At 44.3% G+C, this 25,571-nt stretch overlaps 1 protein-coding gene across 1 annotated transcript in view; it reads right to left on the bottom strand.

Annotated features, from left to right (window-relative positions):
• Window positions 1-25,571, bottom strand: part of zbtb10 (zinc finger and BTB domain containing 10) — a 37,497-nt gene that overhangs the window by 4,983 nt on the left and 6,943 nt on the right. Inside the window, exons 2-5 of the mRNA XM_084081344.1 lie at window positions 16,053-16,974; window positions 15,337-15,600; window positions 9,263-9,328; window positions 3,083-3,258 (exon numbers count right to left, since the gene is read on the bottom strand). Of these exons, the coding sequence (XP_083937470.1) occupies window positions 3,083-3,258; window positions 9,263-9,328; window positions 15,337-15,600; window positions 16,053-16,974 (1,428 nt within the window). The remainder of the gene's footprint in view (window positions 1-3,082; window positions 3,259-9,262; window positions 9,329-15,336; window positions 15,601-16,052; window positions 16,975-25,571) is intronic.

Below are 25,571 nucleotides of genomic sequence, written 5' to 3'. Positions count from 1 at the left end.
GTATGATAAAGTAGGGCGTTAACTTACGAAAAAACATAAAAGGCTAGAATGTGGAGATAAGAGGTTTCTGCCAGACAGTTACATTATAGTAATGCCGTCATGGAGTGACTTGCTACTGTTTGTCTTAAACGGTGTAAGATGTTTTGACTAAAAGTGTGCCGACGACTCCATGTTGACCTGACGGTACCCGGGGAAAGAAACTTTATGTACCAATAATATTTAGAGAAGAGCGCCATGCACGCTGCAGGACCCACCAATATGTGGAAGAATTATCATGGCTTTAACCCCTTAGGACCGGAAACGCACCTACAAATGTCTTCTAAATCCTATGTTTTCTGAAAAAAAAATGAACGTTGCTATATCAGTGGTTCTCAAACCTTTTCATGTCAAGGACCCCCAAAATGACATGTATTTGGCCGCGGACCCTGTCGCAAAGATTTGTGTCAAAAATGTTCCCTTAAAATTATATATTCATAGATTTGGACAAATTTTCACGATTTTTCAAATGAGCTTGTATATCTGCCATTTTTGAATAGCTGAAGTATAAAATAATGTTTATAGCTCAAATCTAAAATGACACCGATGCGTTCCTGGATTGAATGGGTTAAGTTTACACTCATTTTAGAAGGGTGTGTGTTTTTTTAACATTCATTAGGCAGGGCCTCCAAGGTCATGCTGCTTCAGCCCTCAGAGAAGAACTTAACGTACACACAAGAATCACAAGGAATATGATCAGGCGTGGATTCATAACATCGGCACATAATTACAGTTTTATGTGTTACGTGCAATGTGGCATTAAACTATATGAATTCAAACATATCTAAATGATCGTTAGAGCATGAAATCGTACACTTGATTTTGAGCCACAACATACACACACACGTGCGCGACAGTCGCGATTGAAATAATCTATTAATTATGTAGGCCTATTGATAATTAATGTTACTAATTAAGTTACTAGTTAATTGTAACCATAACATTGGAGGAATTTTGGGGCTATCGTGGGAGTGGGAGTTGTCATGGCTTTATGTAAAAGAGAGAAGGATACAGTTTGAATCTAAATGTAGTTATAGTAAAGTGATATTTGATTCATTAGAGAAAAACATTAATGCATTTTAGGAGTATGCTGTTCATTCAGAGATGTGGAAAGCTTCAACAATCCTATTGACACCACAGATAGGCTGGATATACACATGAAACTAAGATAGTGCTTTTTAACGGTTTTGTTAATTAAATCTAGTAACTTAGGCCAAATTGTGGAATCATCTTCCAAAAGTAGATGTTGAAATATGTGGAAATATTGTTTTTCTCTAATCCCACCAGGATTTAAAAAACAGCTTGACATTTGCTTTGAGATGTGACCAGAGAGTTAACCCTCTCTCAGCTCTGGAACGGGATAGGATTAAGTCTGAACCTCCATACACACAATGTGAAATGGAGGCTACAGGCATAATGCTTGTGTAAAGAGCTACGCATTGCATTGTCCCTCTCTGTCAGGCAATACTTAAATTGGCATTACAAGCAGAATGAATGCTAAAAGGGTAGATATTATTGTATATCTGTGGACACATGGTCTTCCAATGCAAACAGCTCTGTATTTCCGAGAGGACTTGGAGAAACACTCACCCTTATGATAAGTGATTGTTTTATTTGTTTTAACCCATTAAGACCGGGAACGCATCGGTGTCATTTTTTGATTTGAGCTAAAAAAAACATTTTACACTTTGGCTATTCAAAAATAGCAGATATACAAGCTCATAGCGCAGCACCGAGTGCCGCGCTATGAGCTTGTAGATCTGCTATTTTTGATAAAAAAATAAAAAAAAGTGCACATCAGTGAATATATATATTCTTTTAAAGCGAACATTATTTAACTCAAATCTTTGCTCCTGGGGGTCCCTGGAACCAACTATTTTGAGATGGGGGTCGGCAGCCAAATGCATATCATTTTGTGAAAAGATTTGAGAACCACTGATGTAGCAACATAGATTTTTTAGGGATTTAGGAGACATTTGTAGGATCGGCTTCAGGTCTTAATGGGTTAAGCCAACTCAGTGGCCTTGTGGTTAGCGTGTCCACCCTGAGGCTGGGAGGTCGGGGGTTCAATCCCCGACCGGGTCATATACCAATGACGACATAAAAACAGTACCCAATGCCTCCCTGCTTGGCATTCAGGGTTGGATTGGGGGTAAGACCCTTTGACACACTAGTGTCACGTCCAGGGGATGTAGTCGTCCGTGCCCGTGCCCTGTGGGCCACATGGCTCAGCAAGGCTTAATGGAACAGTGTGCTGTTTTACCGAGGACTGAGGACGCAAGCTCACAACGCGTCGTGATGCAAACGCAACGTGAGCTTGTAAATGTGCCATTTTGTCGATACTTTGCGCAGAATGACATGCCCACAATATGGACGCCAGTGTTTTAACGTTGTTAAATGAAAATACTCATTTGGCTGGGAAGCCACTGCGGGCCTCCATGTAGTGTGTGTTTGCGTGCACGGCGGGCCTCCATGTACAGCAGCGGTGGGCAACTTTGATGACGGAGAGGGACACTATATTTCCACACTCACTCCACAGGGCCACATTGCATATACTGTCGGGCAGACACGTCTTATTTCCATATTTTTCCTAATTCTACGCGTTTTGAGCTTGTAGATCTGATATTTTTGCTATTTTTGAACTGGAATCCAGATTTGTTTTTGCTAGTTTTGAATTGCAATCCTGAAAAGTAATTTATTTATTTCATTTCAAATGCATTTAGTTATACTATGTTAACTTTATGAAATTAAATAGAAATACATTGGACATAAAAAAAAACAATAAAATTGTAATACTAGTCGCTACTAATATAGACTGAAATAATTAAAGCGGGTCATGTTTGCATGTTTGGAATTGTAACAGCTGAAATCAATAATATATCAGTAATCTGATATTAACCTGCGGGCCCGCATTAAGTGAAGGTGGGGCACTGGGGGCCGCATGTGGCCGCCAGTTGCCCATGTATGATTGCAGAGTGTGTTCTGCGTGCACAACGGGCCTCCATGTAGTGTGTGTGTGTGCGTGCGCGGCCGCGGCGGTACCCACCAGGGAATGTCTCTTGACGTGCTCGCGGCGGGTGAACAGCTTGCCGCAGATGTCGCAGCTGAAGGAGCGAACGCCCGAGTGGATGATGAGGTGCCTCTTGAGCGTGCGCCGGTGCTTGGCAATGTAGTTGCAGTGGGGACACTTGAGCTTATTGAGGGCCAGGTCGGACGTCTCGCCTGGGGACGCACAAGGGTGACAAAACAAACACACACACACAGGTTCAGAGACTGGTTAGCGACGTGGTTGATGTGGTAGCGTCATTCATTATTCACAGTGGTGGATAAAGTACTCAAATGTTTTAAGTAAAAGTATCAATACTGCAATGTAGATATACTCGGTTACAAGTAAAAGGCCGGAATTCAAAATTTACTTGAGTATATGTACAAAAGTATTGGTAACAAAATGTACCTAAAGTACCAAAAGTAAAAGTACTCATTGTGAAGAATGTCCCATTTCACAAGTTTTCAAATGTATAAAATCTTTTGAAAATAGCAGATCTACAAGCTCACGATGTGTCGCATCGCGACACATCGTGAGCTTGTAGATCGGCTATTTTTCAAATGGCCGGAATTTAAATTGGATAATGTATGTTTTGAACCACTCACATATTCCTCTGAAAATCACCTGGGCCCAAAAGTTCAAAACTTTTAAAGCACTTAAACCCTCTAGTCTTAGTGAAACAATACTTTTTTTTCCGTCTACAGCAAATCTCTTCGCCAAAAATAGCAGATCTACAAGCTCTCAACGTGTTGCGATATATGGGTTCTGGGATTCAAGTGGTTATTCCAGAGGTAAGCATGCACATTCCCAAAAAAATGTATCAGGTGCTGGACATCATTAGAAGAAAAGAGGGGAAGTCCACACACTGTTAGTTCCCAGTAGAACATTATGCATTTTCTACTGGGATTTAACAGTGTGTGGACTTCCCCTCCTTTCCTCTAATTCAAGTGGTTATTCCCTATCCAAGTGGATCAGCTTTGGATTTTGAGTTGTTCAAAACATAAAAACAGCATTGGGATCACTTTGATGTCCGAGCTGTGATCACAGCATTATCTCAGCAAATAGTATGTAAATAAACATGAGATATAAGTGTGATTAATCAAATAACATCCTTAACACCCAAAATACAAATCGGATCCACTCGGATAGGGATTAAAACCTGAATATCATATTAATCATCTGTGGATCTCTGTGTGTGTGTGTGTGTGTGTGTGTGTGTGTGTGTGTGTGTGTGTGTGTGTGTGTGTGTGTGTGTGTGTGTGTGTGTGTGTGTGTGTGTGTGTGTGTGTGTGTGTGTGTGCGTGTGTGCGTGCGTGCGTGCGTGCGTGCGTGCGTGCGTGCGTGCGTGCGTGCGTGCGTGCGTGCGTGCGCGCGCGTGCGTGTGTGTGTGCGTGCTCGTCAACCCAACGTTGTGGTTACTGAATAACAAATGACACTCTTTAGGAATGAAAGGCTTCTACAGAATGTTGGATATCTCCGGGGAAGTGGGCATGGGTTCAGGTGTGTGAACAAGGCGGATTGATTAGGGTTTATTTATGGAGCAAATATTGATATTAGACGTCTCCAGCTTATCAAATTCTCTCTACAGCACTACATGAATGGTCCAAATATAAACAAATATGCACCGACTGTAGCTCCTCCAACAAAATACATTTGAAACAGGAATAGGGATGTTTTCATTCTCTGCTTGGAGTTACTGAACTCTCACACAAGGACTAACAGTAGACAACACAACTATGACGTTTTATTAAATGGGCTCACAACACATAATTGTGTGAGCTTGTGGATTGTTTTTTTTTTGCTAATTCTGTGTGACACTGTAGTATGACAAAATAGGGAATTCATTTATGGGGGGGGGGGGGTTCCTCCCTGACAGCAACAGTATACTGTATGTTTGGGTTATATTGTTGTTCACTGGTAATGTTAGAAAATATTGGCGTAAAACAGAACTACAGAACCTTTTAATGTGTGACAGGGCAAGACATTTTAAAACAGCATATTTTCTACAAATCAAAACATTTTCTGAATGTCATTATGCACCTGCTCAAAGGATTCCTACTTGGGCCTTTAATGCTACAATTCAACAACGTATCTCTCCCATGTTTATCTTTATCTAGACAAATAAGAATAACAGGTTAAAGCACAGGGGGGAGGGTGCAGTGGCCTCCAGGGGGCGCCAGGGGACCAATTGGAAAGCAGGGCCAAAATATTTTCTCTATATCTATCTATCTACCTAATCTATCAGCTTATTGTGCCAGTTTAATCACTTTCAAAATGAACTACAAGCTCACAACACGCGATGCATTGTGAGCTTTCCACTTGGTATGGAAAGGTTTTGGAAACCCCTGGGTTTAAATGATACAGTCAAAGTCATAACATCAACAGTTAGTTTGTCTCATTCTAAAAAAGCACCAGCACCCACACACACACACACACTTCAAAGGGTGGGGAAGGTGTTTTGGCTCCGTTCTAAAGCTGTGTGTGTGTGTGTGGGGGGGTGTGCTCACAAAACGCCCTGCTTAACAACCCATTAAGACCTGGAACGCATCTGTGTCACTTTTTGATTTGAGCTAAGAAAAAAGCATTCTTTTACACTTTGGCTATTCAAAAATAGCAGCTACGAGCTTGTAGATCTGCTATTTTTGAAAAATCGTGAAAATGTGTGCAAATCTTTTGAATATATATTCTTTTAAAGCGAACATTTTTTAACTCAAATCTTTGCTTCTGGGGGGGTCCCTGGAACAAAATGTTTTGAGATGGGGGGGGTCCGCGGCCAAATTCATATCGTTTTGGGTGGTCCTTGACATGAAAAAGTTTGAGCACCACTGATATAGAAACATTACGTTTTTTCGGAAAACTGTTGGGATTTAGAAGACATTTGTAGAATCGGCTTCAGGTCTTATAAGGGTTAATAACTTCACCTCGTTTTTAAATGGAGTAAATGTGTCATGCTGCATGGCAACAGGCCAACCCCCCCCCCCCATCCCCCTCTCTCAGGGTAATTACCAAAATGAGTCTAATGTGGGTTCCTGGTCCAACAGGGATGTGTTCTGGAGGTGATAATGTCTTCGCAAGTGAACTGATGCCTTCACAATACATTGACCAATGTGAATTTACTGAGGAATATTCCCTTTTTTCTGAAAAACGTATGTTGCTATGTCAGTCGTGTCAAGGACCACCCAAATGTATATGTATTTGGCAGCCGACCCACCATCTCATAATATTTTGTTCCAGGGACCCCCCAGAAGCAAAGATTTGAGTTAAAAATGTTTGCTTTAAAATTATATATATATATATATATATATATATATATATATATATATATATATATATATATATATATATATATATATATTCAAAGATTTGCACTTTGGCTATTCAAAAACAGCAGATCTACAAGCTCGTAGCGCGGAACGAAGTGACGCGCTATGAGCTTGTAGATCTGCTGTTTTTGAATAGCCAAAGTATAAAAATAATGGTTACACAGGTGCGTTCCTGGTTTTAATGAGTTATGCCAGTCTCTGTGTGTGCTCTGATGAGATCACATGAATGTAACAATACCGTCATCATCTCCAAGTTTCATCTTTTTATGTGTTTTCAGAAATGAATACCTTTGTACAGTTATATGAACATGGCACAAAAAGTTGGAAAAGGTGTGTTTGGTAGATTAATTCTCTTTTGCAACAATGCTTCTTGGCAATGACTTTTCTACAGTTTGGCAAGTTTATGTCTCTTTTAAATGGTTTCTGGGGAACAGGCATTTTTCACAAGCAGCGCCCATGAAAAATAACCAAACGGCGTATTCTGCTGTTGCTATTTGACTCTTTGTTTTGAGCTTTCTCAGCCCAGGTGCAGGGGTACATGGGGTGTACCTGGGGGGGATCTCTGCGTCCTCTCCCTAGGATACATGCCCTTCCCCATAGGATCCCACTCTAACAGAGGTCTGTTACAGTGGGATCCTATGGGGAGACACAGATCCTAGGCTGTTTCCCCTCTCCCCCTCTCTGGGGGGGGGGGGGGGGGGGGGGGGGGGGGGGGGGGGACCTCCGTAAAAACAGAGGGAGTCAGGCCAGCAGGTGTATGGGAAAATGAAGGCCTGTCTCTCGGATAAGATTAGTGGAACGGCCCTTTAATGGTTGGAGGTCTGTTAAGAGTGGGATCCTATTGGGGAGACATGGACCCCATGGCACACACATGGGGGTCACACTTTTCATGGGGCTCAACCCACAGAATTCCTTACAAATGGGGCACCATTTAAAAAGGGGAAATAAACAGGCTTTCCAACAGCATTACAAGCTATTGAGCTATTGCCAAGACTCAAAGAGGCATTGTTGCAAGCGAGAAATACATTTCTGAACCTTTTGTGTGCTATACATGCATGTGTACGCAAGCACACCTTCAATGTTAAATTAGCACTATGCTATGTTTCTAATGCCTATATAGCACATCGTCTCCGTCGGGGTGGAAACCTCATCTGTCCAAAACCGTTACTTTTCAGGATTCAAATTAGAAAACAGCAGATCGACAGGCTCGAAACGCGGATCTGCTAGTTTCGTGTGACGCTGTAGTGTGATCAAAAAAGGCGTTTATTTTTAGGGGTAAAAACACAACGAGTTAAAACGTGGAGATAAGAGGTTTCTGCCGCCGACGGCAACGACATGCCCTCTGTGTGTTTTCCATACAAACGCTACGCTGGCCTTGACTAGACATCTCTGCCAACAGGCTACGCTGGACAGCTGGCTGTGCTAATAAACAAGGTATGTATTGATTGTGAAGGGGCTGCAGTGTGTGTGTGTGTGTGTGTGTGTGTGTGTGTGTGTGTGTGTGTGAGCGAGCTATTCTTTATCATGGAGGGTGGGGGGTGGGGAGGGGGGTGGGGGGGGCTGACGGGGTCTGGCCTTTTGTTTGAGCCACACACAGCCCAACAAACACGGCCGTCGCTAGGGCAGGTTGCTAGGACAGGGGCTGGGGGAAAGATGGTTGATGAGGACCAGGTCACCTGTGTATTCGCCCCCCCGTGTGTGTGTGTGTGTGTGTGTGAGAGTGTGTGTGTGTGTTAAGGTTGTATATTATGCCACCTTTTTGGCATCATAACAAGCTAATATAGCAAGGTATTAGGGATCGAACTAACAGATGTAATCAATTATAAAAGATATTGATTAAAAAAATGCATTATTTTTTTAATCAATATCTTTTATAATATATTATAATATTTTGTGATGGAAAAAAATATTTTCAGATCTACTATATATATATATATATAGATATATAGATATATAGATATTAGATATAGAGATATAGAGATATATTCAATAGTTGCAGCCATACATGGTGGATAATGTACTTCCTTGAGTGAAACTATCATTATTTGCAGAAGTTCATCAAAACACTTGTTAAACAGAAGCAAAACAAAAGCCAGGGACGAGCGTGGGCAATCACTTTCCTTTACCACCATTCCTAAATCCAGGGTGCTATTTTAACCCTGAGGGGTTCAAAAAACGCACAGGTTTATGTTAATCTGATTTGGCCCGTGCAAAGTGAAGCGGCGATCCAACAGACATGAAGCAAGGTGCTATATTGATCTGTTTATCTCTAGACTAAAACAATACAGAGTATACTGTAGTGCAGAGATTCAAGGACACCCCCCCCCCCCCAGATTGATGTGCGTCAGGGCCACGGACCCCCATCTAACTCTGAATTTAACTCGAGAGTGCGCCGAGTGGAACCAAATGGACCCATTTTCAGAGCGTGTTTATCGATTGTGTTCCGGCTTGGATCAATAACAACATATTATACGTTAAGTTAATAATATGCATACTTTTTTAGATCGTCTCTGTCGGCGTGGAAACCTCATATATCCAAAACTGTTACTTTTCAGGAATCAGATGAAAACACAGCAAAAGTAGCAGATCTACAAGGTCGAAACGCGCCGCTTCGCGCCGCGTTTCGACCTTGTAGATCTGCTACTTTTGATGCTTTTGTGTGACGCTGTAGTTACAAAAAAAAAACAGGTTTCTACCCCAACAGCAAGGATATTCGTGTTATATTATCAATTGAATCATAGTGTGTTTGCCAATTATTTGGGCAAAAACACTATGATTCAAGAGTCCCGGCCCACGGGTTTGGGAGTCGCCGGGGGGTGGATAACTAAGACGAGGGGAGTGTGTGAGGAAGTCTTACCGTTTTCCCACGACTCTCCTTGCTGCGAGTCTTGCAGGAGGCTGTACTGGATTTGGTTGGCCAACTCTAGGAAACGGGGGAGGGACCAGAGAGGGAGAGAGGGTGTGGGGGAGAGAGAGATGCAAGTCAGTCGAGAGCCCCCTGGAGAATGCAACAACGTCACAACAGCAAACAATTACACTTAAATAACATTTGTTCATGGTGTCTATTTGGTATCTATAACGCATTAAGACATGAGGCTGATTCTATAAATGTCTTCTAAATCCTAACAGTTTTCTGAAAACCTCATGTTTGGTGCTCAGTGGTGCTCAAACTTTTTCATGTCAGGACCCCCAAAATGATATGTATTTGGCCACGGACCCCCATCTGAAAACATTTTGTTCCAGGGACCCCCAGAAGCAAAGATTTGAGTTACAAATGTTTGCTTGAAAAAAATATACGTATTCAAAGAGTTACACACATTTTCACGATTTTTCAAAAATAGCAGATCTACAAGCTCATAGCGCGGCGCTATGAGCTTGTAGATCTGCTATTTTTGTATAGTATCAAATGATGGTTTAAGTGGTTACACAGATGCGTTCCCGGTTTTAACGGGTTAAAAGTAGTTTATAGGGCTGGACATTTAACGGAAAATGTATCAAAACCGAATTATTAGAACAGATGCTGTAGGTTCATTGAATTATTAATAGGGATTTTTGATCATTCTTTTAACAATGTGTTATATATCAACAAATCGACAGAGATAGAGAGGAGGTGGGGTGGTGCAAGTCAGTTGAGCCCCTGGGGAATGCACACAACACCTTGCACATACAAACCTACTGTATGCAAAGTGGCTTGATTTAGTAGTAGCAGTTAATCAAACTAAGTGATTGAATCGATTATGAAAAATTTGAGATTGAGAAGATTTGAATGAAATAAACTATTTTCAGAAAGCGAAAATGGCAGATCTACAATCTAGCGACACGCGTGAGCTTTTAGATTGGCTGTCAATGTATAAAATAGGGCTTCATTATGTTTTTTTTAAAGCATGTACAATTCATTTTGCGTTGATTCATAGATTATCCCCAAAAACGCACTTCACAATTATAGGGTTAGGGTTAGGGTAAGTCATATTTTTGGGTATTTTTGTTTTGTTTTATTAAAAAAGGTTAAAGTACTATATTCTGATAGTAATCATTGCTACAGAGTGTTTGTTCGGTCACAGGGGTCTCTCCAGCTCTTTAGTTAACAGAATATAGTACATTTTCAGGTAGGTGACAACATTTAAGCCAATCAGGAGAGAGCACTGAAAATTCATTTTCTGTTTAATAAAGAGCTGGAGAGACATGGGAGACTCCTTTTACTGAACTAACACTCTATAGCAATGAGTACTATCACAATATAGAGCTATTTTACACTTATTTTAACAAAAGTAAATCACTTACCCTACCTTTAATCAAAAAAATAACTTGACAGAATAATTGGCTAGCCCTACACAACACCTTGCGTAAACAACCCCACCCATCCGCAAACGTAATCCTACTGTATGCAAATTGCAAAGTGGCTTGTTGCTCCCCTGCAGGCTGCAGCTTACTCTTAAGTGGGGGCCAGGGACCCCCCCAGGGGTCCTTTAAGTCCAGGGGGGGGGTCCCAAGCTAAATTGGTTAATATGGCCTCAATCATTATGACCACCTATTTCTTAATTTTGAATTTAGAAAGGCAAATTCTTCTCTTCTAGGGCATTGGTTCTCAAAGTGTGGTCCCCAGGGGTCCTTGGGGGGGGCTATTAAAAAAAGAAAAGCAGATATACAAGCTCATAGCGCGGCACCGAGTGCCGCGCTATGAGCTTGTATTGAAAAAATATATTGTATTGAAAAAATATATAAAATATGTTTTGTGACAGGGGGTCCGCAGCCAAAAAGAAAACATAATTTTGGGGGTCCTTGGCATGATTTTTTTTTTTAGAACCACTGTTCTAGGGGTCCCTGGCACACTTTCTTTTCTCCCCCAGATTAGGGGTCTCCGGCCAAATATAGTACATATCAATTTGGGGGGGCCTTGACATGAAAAACATGTGAGAACCACTGCTTTACACAACAGGCTATAAACACCCCCCCCACAGACAGGCAAGGCAGGGAGGAAGGGGTTACGTGACACAATGACAAGAGTCGCACGGCTCTCACACAACCGGCTCGGCTTACAATCCGCTTTCGGTGGGTGTGTGCGTGTGCACGTGTGTGTGTGTGTGCGCACCTGTGTGTGCACGCCAGGGTGGGTGGATGGGTGTGTGTGTGCGTGCGCGTGTCCGGTTTCTCCAGCCACACAGGGCTTAGAGCTCCCCTTTAAAAGACACGCCCGTGTGTGTGTGTGTTTGTGTGAGTTCGTGCGCGTCCACTCTCACTGGGTCAATATTTGGAATGGCGAGGACAGCCCCAGTGCATTACGGTGGATTAGGGAGGAGAAAAGGCCACCCCTAGCAGCTTTGCACCTCGTGTCCGCAGGGGTGTGTGTGTGTGTGTGTGTGTGTGTGTGTGTGTGTGTGTGTGTGTGTGTGTGTGTGTGTGTGTGTGTGTGTGTGTGACTGCGCATGCGCTTCAAGAATGAGACAAGTGTGTATGCAAATGCACTTTGCCTGCTTATCTTTCTTTATATGCTGTGCGTGTGTGGGGGGGGAGTGTGTGTGTGTGTGTGTGTGTGTGTGTGTGGGTGGGGAGCGGCCCACAGGGCAGGCAGCCCACCCCTTTTAAACAAGCCAACGGTCGTGTTTGGAGAGGACCCAAGAATTTATTGGCCGCGGGTCCTCTGGGGCGGAGAGCACCAACAGTGCACAAAGCAACCCAGGAGCCTCGGCCACTTAAAACCCTATATACTTAGCTGACCGGGGTCCCCCAGGGCTCTGCACTGGGCACCGCTAGGATTTCCTTTCACACATCTTCTGTCCGGAAACTAACGGCCGATCTACCACGGTACGAGCCTCGCAAACGCGCCGCAACTTGGCAACGTTGTGAGATTGTAGGTGGTTTCACCGATTGTTGTTCTGCCCAGAATAGCTTCAGTGCTGCTCAAACTTTTTCATGTCAAGGACCACCAAAATTATATGTATTTGGCTACGGACCCCCAGCTCAAAATATGTTGTTCCAGGGACCCCCCAGAAGCAAAGATTTGAGTCAAAAATGTTCGCTTTAAGAGATATACATATATATTCAAAGATTTGCACACATTTTCTATCAATGACTTAAGATCTACAAGCTCACATATCAGCTAACAGGAGATTTGGTCTGGGCTTTGCTCGGGTGGCGCAGTGGTAAAGTCCCTGCCCACCACCACGGAGGTTGTGTGTTCGAATCCACCTTGGTGCATCCGGTGCACCACGGTTCAGAGTTACACACCTTCTAGGGGCCATTTATAACCCCCTCAAGGAACCATGAGGGTCCCTGGTCCACACTTTGAGACCCACTGGTGTAGCAGAGTGTTTTCCAGTGAGCCAACACGCACAACATCAGCACCCTGACTCTGTTTGACCAGAATGGAACAGAGGCTTCATTAGTGTCATTGGTAACACCTGTGAAGGAAGTAAGAAGAGACCCAATTTCTTTCCAATATGGCTGCCGTGCATAGAGCCTATTGGCATAACGACTAAATTGGGTGAAAAGGAATTGGCTACTCTAAATGTATTTTAAAAAACAAACAAGAGATTTGGTGTAGATGGAAAAATACTAGCGGCCCCTAGTACAGAGCCCTGGGGGGACCCCAGACAGATAAGTATGTAGGGTTTTAAGTGGTTAAAACACAAACACAGACGCACTCCTACGTGGAGCGTCTCTCCAGGCCATTAGGAGACTCTGATGGACTTCATGCAGGCATTAAAAAGGTCTACGTGGAGTTGGGGAGACTGAGGCACGTAAGAGGGGCGTTCGGAAAGGGGCCGTAGGGAGGACGGCTTTCTACATCCCGCTGCATTAGGCGGTCTGGTGTGTGTGTGTGTGTGTGTGTGTGTGTGTGTGTGTGTGTGTGTGTGTGTGTGGGTCTCTCTCTCTCCCTCTCACACACGCGCGCGCACCTCACACCCAATGCTCACCACACACTCTGCACCATATCTCATGAACACACACTTAATGTTCTTACTATTCTCTCTCTCTCGCACACACACACACACACACACACACACACACACACACACACACACACACACACACACACACACACACACACACACACACCCCACTTCTTCGTACCCCCCCCCCCTCCTCCCAATAGCACTCTGTTTAATATGTGATATCATTATGCTTTCATAGAGCGCTGTGCTTAATGGAGCCATCCGAAATACCAGACTAGGAGCTGAAAGATAGACAGACAGAGAGGCAAACGGAGAGAGAGAGAGCGATAGGAAGGGAGGGAGAGAGAGATGGAAACGGAGGAAGATGGAAAGAGAAGGAAGAGAAAATGAGGCAGTATAAGGAGGAGGAGGAGGAGGAGGAGGATGTCCGGTCCGTCCGGCCGGGGCTGTGATGCAGCAGACAGGAGGAGACAGCTAGTTAAGCTGTGATGCTAATTGACATAAATGGCAGTTCCATCCACGGCACACGGGGCCGCGAGGAGGCGCAATGCAGGAGGCCACCGCCGCTCCCCTCTGGAGCAGTGGTTCTCCACCTTTCTTTTTTTTTCATTTTCAAGGACCTCGAGTTTGATATGCATTAAGGCAACGGACCCCCATTTTGACTAACCCACATTGAGACGAAGAACGCATACTGTGTCATTTTAGTGTTCTTTTTTTAGTTATAACCATTATTTATACTTTGGGCTATTCAAAAATAACAGATTACCAAGCTTGTAAGCCTGCCGGCTTCTTCCTTTCCTTGGACCGCAACTTGTCATTTGATATGTATTGTTTCAGTATATTTTTTTTATAACAATGTGCTAATAAACTAAACTAAACTAAATGAATTTGAATACATATATTTTTTTGAAACATATGTAACTCAAATCTTTGTTTCTGGAGGTCCCTGGAACGAAAATATTTGACAGATATTCGCTTTAAAAGATATCTATTCAAAGATTTGCGCACATTTTCACGATTTTTCAAAGATAGCATATCTGCTATTTTTGAATAGCCAAAGAAATCTAAAATGACACAGATACTTTCCCGGTCTAAATGGGTTAAAAAAAAAAGCTGTAAAATCCTCAGTGTTCATTTAACTCTGAAAGTGTAAAAAATAATTGAACCAAGTGGACTCTGGAACCCTCGCAAGGACACCAGGGGGTCCCCAGACCCCACTTTGAGAACCACTGGTGTGTTGTGTATATTATATAAGTGAAAACACTAGGCCAGATTAGAACGCATATGGCATTACACATGGTAGCTAAAACAACATGGCTTTAAACAGATTAAACCGGTCAAACTTCGACATAATTCTGCTTTTCTTCCCTCCATGAACTCCTGTAAGGGTCCATTTGGTTCCATTTTGTACACTGGCGGAGTTACAAACCCGTAAGGGACTAGATTAGAATATGACGTTACCAGTGGTGTAAAGTGACTAAGTACATTTACTCAAGTACCGTACAATTTTGAGGTACTTTTACTTTACTGGAGTGTTTCAAATTGTCTATACTTTTACTTCTACTCCACAACATCTCAGAGGCAAATATTGTACTTTTACTCCACTACAATTATCTGAACACTTTAGTTACTAGGTACTTTACAGATATAAATTATTACATTATAAAACATACATTAACCAATTTAGCCCTATTTTATAGCCCTACTTTTGACTTTTACAAGTACATTTTGAATCCCGGACTTTTCCTTGCTACAGAGTACTTCTACATTGCAGTGTTGATACTTTTACTTAAAAGTAAAACATTTGAATACTTTTTCCACCACTGGACGTTAGAAAACGTAGCCTCTGGCACAATGAACAGCGTTTTTTTTTTTGTTGCCTCGCATAAAATATATATATATACATGCAGTTTGAATTATGGCCGTGCAGACTCGGGTGAGATCATTGTGGAAAATGCGTATGCATGCAGGTGGATTGTGTGTGTGTGTGTGTGTGCGTGTGTGTGTGTGTGTGTGTGTGTGTCTGTGCGTGCCATACCGGCGTTCTCAGAGAGGTAGGAGAAGTCCTCCCGGGGGTAGGAAGCAGACGGTTGGATGAACATGCCCTCGTCGAAGCCCTCCTCCGGCTCGGGCGGGATGTTGTAGACGAACCGGCGCGTGGTCGCCTGCTTTTTCCTCCTGCCGCTGCCGGCCGCCGCGTCGCTCCCCGGCGCCTCGCGCTTCACGCTGGCCGGCGCCGCGGCGCCCCCCGAGGCCGGCTCGTTCCAGACGAACACCTGCCCCGGACCACCGCCAACCAAGCCTGTCACAATCACGATAATTGGTTGATGATTAATCGTCATGCAAATAATTGCGATTAACTTCAACAATGTGTTTTTTGGCATTTAAACATTTGAAACATAATGTTAGCCTTTTAGGCTTCAATGGCACAGGGTAGATATGACAAATAACGTAAATACATAAAGAAATTACATATTTAATAACTTAACCCATTAAGACCGGGAACGCATAGGCTACTGTGTCATTTTAGATTTTTGTTAGCTATATTATTTTATTCAAAAGTAGCAGATATACAAGCTCGTATGCCCCGCTACGAGCTTGTATATCTGCTATTTTTGAATAGCCAAAGAAATCTAAAATGGCACAGATGCTTCCTAAATGGGTTAATACTTTCAACAACAAAGAAATGAATAATGCAAACAGCTGATCTACAAGCATCGCAAAACAGACGATCACGCAACAACCCCGCCTTACCGCCAGCGCCCGCCCGCGACTCGCCCGCCTCCGCCGAGTCCGACGAGTTGTCGTTGTGCTGCGACCAGCCGCCTCCTCCTCCGGAGTGGGCGGAGCCCCCCAGGGCGCAGCCCTCGGCCCCGCCCAGCAGCCCCGCCGCCGCCGCCGACACCTCCACGTCGCTCGTCTCCTCCTTCACGCCTCCCCCTTCCTCCGGCCCCGCCTCCTTGTCCGGGCCGACGCCCACGTGGCTGGCCTTGATGGAGAGCTTGGACAGGATGCTGGTGGCCCAGAAGTTGCCCGGCTTGCGCTCCTGCCTCTGGTGGCCGCCGGTGGCGCCGCCGCCGCCGCCCTTGCCCGGGCGCCCACCCTCGCGGCCGCCGCCGCCGCCCGCCACCGCCCGCCGCTTGTTGTAGTCCACCAGCACCGAGTCGGGCGCCTCCTGCTTGATGCTGATGTTGAGCGCGTCCTTGATGAACGCCCGGCACGTCTGCACCACCTCCGTCATCTGCAGGTAGGAGGCCACCGACATCACCTCGATGGCGTTGTGGCTGGTCAGCAGCAGGTTGCCCGAGTACAGGAAGTCCAGGAGGACCGAGAAGCCCTGCACGGCCGCCACGTCCAGGTGCGTGACCGTGGCGGCGCTCGCGGCGCTGCCGCGCTCCTTGTTTCCGACGTCGCTCTTGGTCAGGCAGTAGAGGGTCTTGAAGTAGCGGCTGCCGGCCACCAGGATGTTCTTGTGCGCGCGGAACACCTGGCCCGACACCACGATGTGGACGTCGCAGAGGATGCCGCCCTTGCGCTGCTTGTCCAGCTCCTGCAGCAGCTGGTAGCAGTAGGAGTTCTCATTGTTGGGCTTGTTGCCGAGGCGGTAGTCGTCCTCGGCGCACGGCGGCGACGGGCTGCCGCCGTTGTTGTTGTTGGACGCCGGCCTCTCCGTCTCCTTTGGGATTGGATGGAGGGGGGAGGGGGGGGGGAGAGAGAGAGAGAGAGAGAGAGGTCGTGTTAATGGGACGTTGGCGTGATTCTGAATGATCTGCCTTTCAGTTCATTCAGTGTATACTAATACACTGAATGAACTGAAACTTTTTGAATTTCCTTGAAAACTTCCTTGAAACTTTTTTTAATTTCAAGGACCACCAGTTTGATTTAAAGCATTAGGCCACGGACCCCCATTTGATAGCATTTGCTATTACTGGGACCGCCAATCTATATTATGAAATCCTAACTCTGAGAGTGTGCAAATGGAACCAAATGGACCCGTGAGGGTCCATTTGGTTCCATTTGTACACTCTCAGAGTTACAGTCATGTAACTCCTCAAGGACCCCTAGGGGTCCCTGGACCCCAGTTTGGGAACCACTGCATTGGCTCTCAAACGTTACAGTCCTGTAAAGGTCCATTTGGAACACCCGCAAGGACCCCCGAGGGTCCCTGGACCCCACTTTGAGAACCACTGGTGTATAGGAACAAATACTTTTGACAATATGATACTCCATATTGACTGAGACAATTTCCCTGACTGTACGTTTTTGGCTCTTCGGGCGTTCATACATTTCCCATGATGCATTTCACAGGCAAGCACCAGCCTGGCACTTTCATACGGTCTTATCAGTTAGGATTACATCAACCTGAATTGTATTTTCTGAAACACAGTGGACAAAAGGATGCCACGAGCAGGAAGTAAAGACTCAACTCTTTCAGCACAACTTTGGTGGCATTTCAGACACACGGGACAGGAGACTGCTTAGTTTTCAATTGAATATTAGCCCTCTAGATACGATGTACCTTGTTTAGTGTCCCGTGTCATACAATGTTGCATTCCAATTTTTGTGCTGTAAAGAGTTATGACTATATTTATGGAACGGTATGACTCAACATTGTCAGATTCATTTTCTCAAAATGTCCACACAATTCAACAATGACAGTAAAAAAACAACAACTGAGAAATAAGAGATGTTGTTTGCACTTCTTTTTCTCTTTACTTAACACTGTTGAAAGATGCAACCCATCCATCCCTCAGAAGAAATAGGAGAGAGTGGGAGCCGCCTGAACAATACGTCAACAAACACCGCAGGGCCTCTCACTCACACACACACACACACACACCCCAGAACGATGACACCCATGCACCTGCACTGTGTGAAACAGGTCTGACAGGCTTCTGTTATGGGGGAGGTTGAATACTAGCTGAACTAGCATTAGAACACACACACACACAGCCCCCACACAGCGAGCTGGACTGCTCTACTAGGCCAGTGGTTCTCCAACGTTTTCATGTCAAGGACCCCCAAATTGACACTTATTATTAGCCCACGGACCCCCATTTGAAGATGTTTTACGGCTATAGCAGTGATTCTCAACCATTTTAATTCCAAGGACCCACAGTTTGACATGCGTTAGGCTACGGACCCCCATTTAATGGCATTTCTAATCGCTGGGACCCCAATTTATATTGTAAAATCAATGTTAATGTAACTCTGAGAGTGTACAAATGGAACCAAATGGGTCCATTTGGTTCCATTTGTACAGCATGGCACCTGCTCTTCCTTTACTAGGGCTGGGATCCGGAAAACCGGTAGGGACCGTTCCCGACGACCTTTGCTGCGTGTCACCCCCCCCCCCCACATTTCCTGTCAGCCTACTTTCCATATCCCTCTCCCCAAAAACAATTAAAAAAAAAAAAAAAAGAAGCAAAGATTTAAGTTAAAAATGTTGTTTCAAAAGATTTGCACAAATGTTCAAGATGTTTCAAGAACAGCTGATCTATAAGCTCGTAGCGTAGTGAGCTTGTAGATCTGCAATTTTTTTGAATAGCCAAAGTATAAAAAAAATTATGGTTATAGCTCAAATCTAAAATGACACAGATGCGTTCCTGGATTGAATGGGTTAAATATTGGGTTAAGTGCTAAGTCAATATTAATAATCAATAGTTGCCAGCGTTCTCCATGTTGTCTGTCCATTTACTGGAATCAGACCTATGAATGTGTAGTTCTCATAGTGGGGGTCAGGGGAACCCCTGGGATCCTTGAGGGGCTTTTCAGGGGCTTTCCAGCAAAAATGAGGAACGGTTTAATTTCACAATCATGTCACTGGCAATGAGAGAATGTAGAACAGATCACAGGTTTCACTCTCTCCACTGTTATCTCCACAGCTACATTATGGACAGATGTAGAATGTTGTACTAATTATCAATCTAATAAACACAAATGTTCCCTTTTCAAATGGGGGTCCGAGGACTAATATGTTTCAGTTAAACCATTCAATCAGGGAACGCACGTATCTGTGTCACTTTAGATTAAAAAAAAATAGCAGATATACAAGCTCACGAGTGCCGCGCTATGAGCTTATAGAAGAATGACTCAAATCTTTGCTTCTGGGGATCCCTGGAACAAAATACGTATCGACGTCAGCAGTTTGTCATGTTGCTGACGTTCATATCATTACAATATGTTGTATCGTATTGGAGAACTTGATTTCTTTTCAACGTAAATAGCAGAACATGCCTTTTCTTTATAGTACAGTTATTTTATTATTACAGTTACTTTCTTTAAACCGTGGAAAGATATTTTCTATAATCCAATGCTGAATTTGTCATGTTGTTGGACGTTCGTAGCATTATTAAAATATATCGTTGCTGTCGGGTGGAAATCTCATATGTCCAAAACTGTTGCCTTTCAGGATGAAAAAAATACATATAGCAAAAGTAGCAGATCTACAAGCTCAAAATGCGCCGCTCGCGCCGCGTTTCCAGCTTGCGGATGCTTCCGCGTGCCGCTGTATTATGATCAAGAAGGGCGTTAATTTACGAAAAAACACAATAAGTTAGAATCAGAAGATAGGAGGTTTCTGCCCGAAACCAACGATATCATATAGTATGGGTGAACTTGATTTATTTGCCACTATAGTTCCCGGTCTCAAACACAGTACATTTGTCGTTTCAGCTCAAGGGACTTTAGTACATTATTAGCCTGAAGCGAGAGCTGGGAAAAGTGATGCTCGAGGTGTGTGACCCACTTCACGAGCCTGAGTTGACCCTGGGCCGGTGCGATTAGATCTGTGCGTGACTGGTGTGGCTTCGGATCTAACACACTGAACCGGTTCCGCCACTCATGGTCGGGGTTTTCTTTTTTTTTACCACTTTTCAAGTTTCAACCCTATTTGTTTGGTCATGATGTCATTATTAAAAAGGTGGAAATGAAGGAGAAAATAGCAGATCTACGAGCTCAGGTTGTGGGGGCTTGCAGATAGGCTATTTTCACTATCGTAAAATGATGTATAAATTAGGGCTTAACGACTTAAGACCCCATACTTTATTGCCCGGGGTTCCCCCAGGCTATATTGCCCCCTTCTTCTTTTTTCCCTCGACACCAAATTTAAGCCAAGATAGCCGATCTACAAGCTCACAGCACGTCGGTTCGTGTGCTTGTAGCCATTTCCGCTGAACGTTGGCCTATTTCTGCCGAATGTTCACGTACGTGTCCAGAATAGGGTTCATGTTTAATGCGTTCAAATCGGGGGAACAAATCTACAAATGTCTTCTAAACATCCTGCTATAATATCAGTGGTTCTCGCACGTTTTCATGTCAAGAACCCCCAAAATGATATGTATTTGGTCGCGGACCCCCCATCTCAAAATATTTAGTTCCAGGGACCCGCCAGAAACAAAGATTTGAGTTACAAATGTTCGCTTTAAAAAAATACATATATTCAAACACATTTTCATGATTTTTTCAAAAATAGCAGATCTACAAGCTCATAGCGCGGCACTCGGTGCTATTTTTGAATAGCCTAAAGTATAAGATAATGGCTATGGCTAAAATCTAAAAATGACACCGATGCGTTCCCCCGGATTTGAATGGCTTTATAGCGGCCAACCCGGTCGAAAAACAAGCCAAAAGCCAAGTCACACCAGCACAAACATGGCAGATTAAAAGCTACACGCACATCTAGCTCCCAAAGACACTCCTCATCAAAGGGAGAGACGTGTGATGATGGTGGTAGTGGATGAATCGAGAGCTTAAGGCGTTCGACCTCTCCAGAGGTATCATGAGGGCCCAGAGATTGATTTCCAAGGCAGATTTCTTTTTTTTTAGGAGCTTCCAGCCCAGCCAGCCAGCCTCGGCCGCTGTGCAAATATGCAATCTGGCAGGACTTCCCAAGAGAGCCCAGATGTACAATATGGATTTGACGACGCCGTAATCGGGGGGGGGGGGGTTTGGGAGGAGTTCAAAGCCCGGCCGCGGTACCTGAACGCGCCTCTTCTCCTCCTATCATCATAACCATACTCCCCCTCTTAGGTCCCGGTGCCGAGGCCTGGCCTGGTACGAATAATAAAAAAATAAAAACGCGCAAGACGTGGTCTGTGTGCCAACACACACAGACACACACACACAGTGTGTGAAGTAACTACGTACGTTTACTAAAGTACTGTACACAAGTACAATTCTGAGGTAATGCGTCGCATTGAGATTTTCAGACAATTTATACATTTGAAAACTTGTGAAATGGGACATTCTGTATAATGAGCACTTTCTACTTTTCGTACTTTCAGTACATTTTGATACCAATACTTTTGTACATTTACTCAAGTAAATGTTGAATTACAGACTTTCACTCGTAACTGAGTACCTTTTCCACCACTACACACACACACACACACGAGCGTGCCAAATGAATAAAGAGTCCATACACATTCCACGCTTGCTCGCACTCTCCATCTCGCCTCTCGTCTCTCTCTCTCTCTCTCTCTCTCTCCAGCATACATCTCCAGCTCATTTTAGGATTGCAGACCAGATGTTCTAATCCAGAATAATTCAACATTGCTCTGGACATGCATTTTTTTTTTTTTTTTCCTCCCCCCTCCCCCCACCATGTATCTTGTGCACATTAACAAACGCACAGACACAAATTTTGTGCAGCCTACACACACACACACACACACACACACACACACACACGCACACAGCTGGGGTTTCAAGGCTGAGTAATTCAGATTAAATCCATTTCTCTGGAGCACCCCCCCCCCCCCCCCCCCGACCCGAACCCCCACCCACCCACCCACACTGCGGCGGCTCTTGTCCGGGGCAGTGAGGGCACGCAGGATACTATAGGGGGGGCTTATCGTGGGGGGGGGGGGGCTTATCGTCCTCTGACACAGCTGGAGGGTTGGGATGGGATGAGAGAGAGAGAGAGATTGAGTGGGGAAGGCTGTATTCTCCAATATATATATATATATATATATATATATATATATATATATATACTATATATATATATATATATATATATAGTAACAGTCATTTTCAACTTTTTTTTTTTTTTCAAGGACGCCCAGTTTGATATACATTAGGCCACGCCATTTGACAATATATAATAATTATTAATTTTACTTATCTCTGGGACCCCAATCCACACTGAATTTAACCCATTCAATCCGGGGACGCATCTCTGTCATTTTAGATTCATTTGGCTATTCATAGCAGATATACAAGCTCATAGCATGAAAAATATATATATATTAGAATATATATTTTTAAAGCGAACATTTGTAACTCAAATCTTTACTTCTGGGGGTGCCTGGAACAAAATATTTGACAAATGTTCACTTTTGAAAAATCTGCATTTAAAGATTTGCACAAATCTACAAGCTCATAGCGTGGCTGCTATTTTTTAATAACCAAAGAAATCTAAAATGACACAGGTGCGTCCCCGGATTAAATGGGTTAACTCTGAGAGTACATGGGTCCATTTGGTTCCATTTGTACACTCTCAAGTTACAGACCGGTTAAGGGTCCATTTGGAACTGCGTTGAGCCATTGAAAAAGTTCATTTTAAATCACATCTCACAGCAGCCGTTTTAAAAAGGAGGAAATGACGGCCAGACTCATCTCCCCTTCATCTCCACCATGTTTTCCTTTAATGTACGTTATTCAAACAAATGCAATTTCAGACAAGACGTTAGTAAAACACAGAGGCGCCCGTGTTGAATCGTGTCATTACGGGACGCTCGGAGGAAGCGTGACGCTATGGCGGACAGGAGACCTGTCTAACATCAACATCGTGGTGCATAACTACATCGCACAGAAAGGGGGGGGTGTGAGAGATAATACAGGCTGGGAGGGAGTGGTGGAAAGTAACTAAGTACATTTACTCAAGTACTTTACTGGAGTATTTCCAATTTTTAATACTTTTACTCCACTACATCTCTGAGGAAAATATTCATTTACTCAACTACAATTATTTAAAAACATACTAGTTCCTAGGCTATTTGAAAATAGCAGATCTACAAGCTCACAAGAGGAGAGAGAGAGAGAGAGAGAGAGAGAGAGAGAGAGAGAGAGAGAGAGAGACAGACAGACAGAGAGAGAGACAGAGAGAGAGAGAGAGAGAGAGAGAGAGAGAGAGAGAGAGAGTTATAGGAGGGTGATGAAAGGAGGTGGAGTTGAAGAAAAAGACAGGGGGGTGATGAAGCCATGAAGAGATGACTGAAAGAAAAAGAAAAAAAACGGGGGGGAAACTGATGACACAGATAAAGATAGACAGAGATAGAGAGAGAGAGATAGAACTCTCCGGCCTCGAGAGAAAGAGGAGGCAGAGGGAAATGTGGATCGGGGAGAGAGAGAGAGAGAGATGGGTCACCCCATTTTAGGCTTCATAATAGCAGGCGTACTCCCCCAGGCTTATTGTCCACTCTGTGTGGGTCTTTGTAAAGCGCTCTGCTCTCTCTCATTACATTTCCCACTTAAGAGCAAAGGAAAGGGGGCCAGAGCGTACCGACTAGCATGTGTGTGTGTGTGTGTGTGTGTCTGTGTGTGCGTGTGCGCGCGCACGTCTGTGGGTGTAAAAGGAAGGAAAATGACGCTATCATCTACACATCAAAGCCCTGTGGAAGAAGAGGGGGGGCGGGGGTCATCATGTTTGGTAATCTTATTACCGGCCCGTTTCATGTACTGGGCAGGGCGACAGGGCAGTGGCAGAAATATACAAGGGGCACGGGGGGTACAAAATAAATGCCCCTTGTTACAAGGCTACTATATCTGCAAGGACGTACTGTAGCTATGTGCCAGGAGCTGTCAGTGGCTATGTCATAATGTCACGTATAAAAAACAACAGACCAGACCAGCCCATGTGCATCTGTTTAGATACGAGTGCAGCAACGGGCTACCGTGTAGCAGGCATGGCTAATGTAACAGTGTGTAGTCCTTTCAACACAAATGCTGTTACAGTTCTGTGACGCTCTTCAGTTCTCTCTTTGGTCGGCTTTCCCTTTATTACTAAAGGAGAAGATAATTGATATTATCTTCACAATAATAGAGTCATTTGGTCAAACGCGGCTACCACCACCCAAATACACTGGCGGAGTAGCCAGTCAGGAGGCTCCAAATAAGGCATGTTCGATTCCACCGTTAGTGACCAGACTGCTTCCAACTAGTATTGTGAGCACCACTTTTCACTCTATTAGTGTCTTGTGTGCTTCTTAGTTCAGCAAACATATACAATTTGAAGCGCACAAATGTGGCCATTTCTAAAATAAATGGGTATGGATAAAACATTTTAATCTGTGCTTTTCATTTTTCTCCTGAGTGTCCTTTAGGGAGAAGACATTAACCTGAACTAGTAACAGTACAAACACCTCCCTTTGAGATCAAGGCCATTTTTTCCTTTGATGCAAGGTAATACTGTAGCTAACCGAATCCACTTGTGTGCGTGTGTCTGGGAATAACCGAAAATAGCTACAAACTCGCGACAGGTTGTGAGCTTGTAGATGGGGCTATTTTCGCCACGCGACACCACCATACGTCAAGCGTAGGAATCAGCCTTTACTATCGCAGCCTGAGCACCAGATTTCACTATATCGTGACCACCTGGCCCACAGAGTTCAGTACAGAAGTTTGGCACACGCTAGCATAAATCCCATTTACGCGGCATCCTCAGAATCCCCACACCTTCTACGCATTACCCAGTGGCAGGCCGAGCTGCCTGAGAGGTGAGTGCGTGCATGGATGGGGTGATGGGGGAGTACTGAGGAGTCAGGCCAGGACAGCCTGGTACTGGGCCCAGGATGATGATGATGATGGGCCCGTCTCATCCTTCCTCCAGATGTGCCACGTGTTGAGCTTCTGAGAACACAGTAGGCTCCGGCCCCGTGTGCTGCGTAGCAGATGCTGCACGCAGGCCAGGCCGTGCTGGGACAAGCCAAGGGCCGCACGAGCCGGGGCCAAGACACCAATATGGGGACAATATCAAAAACTTCCGCGGTCCTGACGTGGCTCGATTTTTCTTTCTTTTTTTCGCGGCCGGAGCTTGGTAGGGGTGGGAAGAATGAGCGAAAATAAAGAGAAGAGAAGAGAAGAGAAGAGAAGAGAAGAGAAGAGAAGAGAAGAGAAGAGAAGAGAAGAGAAGAGAAGAGAAGAGAAAAATGCAAGTGGGAGGTGGAGAAGAGATGAAGAATTCTTTGATCTGGGACAAAATGTAGACCCTTCAAAAATCGTCCATAATCAGCTGATGAGAACCAGACCGTCAGATACGAGTGGTTTAAG

The sequence above is a fragment of the Gymnoscopelus microlampas genome (genome assembly GCF_963454915.1).
Source record: "Gymnoscopelus microlampas genome assembly, chromosome: 15".
In the NCBI taxonomy this organism is placed as follows: Eukaryota; Metazoa; Chordata; class Actinopteri; order Myctophiformes; family Myctophidae; genus Gymnoscopelus; species Gymnoscopelus microlampas.
Note: the sequence above shows the minus strand (reverse complement) of the source record. Positions and strands in the feature narration are given on the sequence as shown.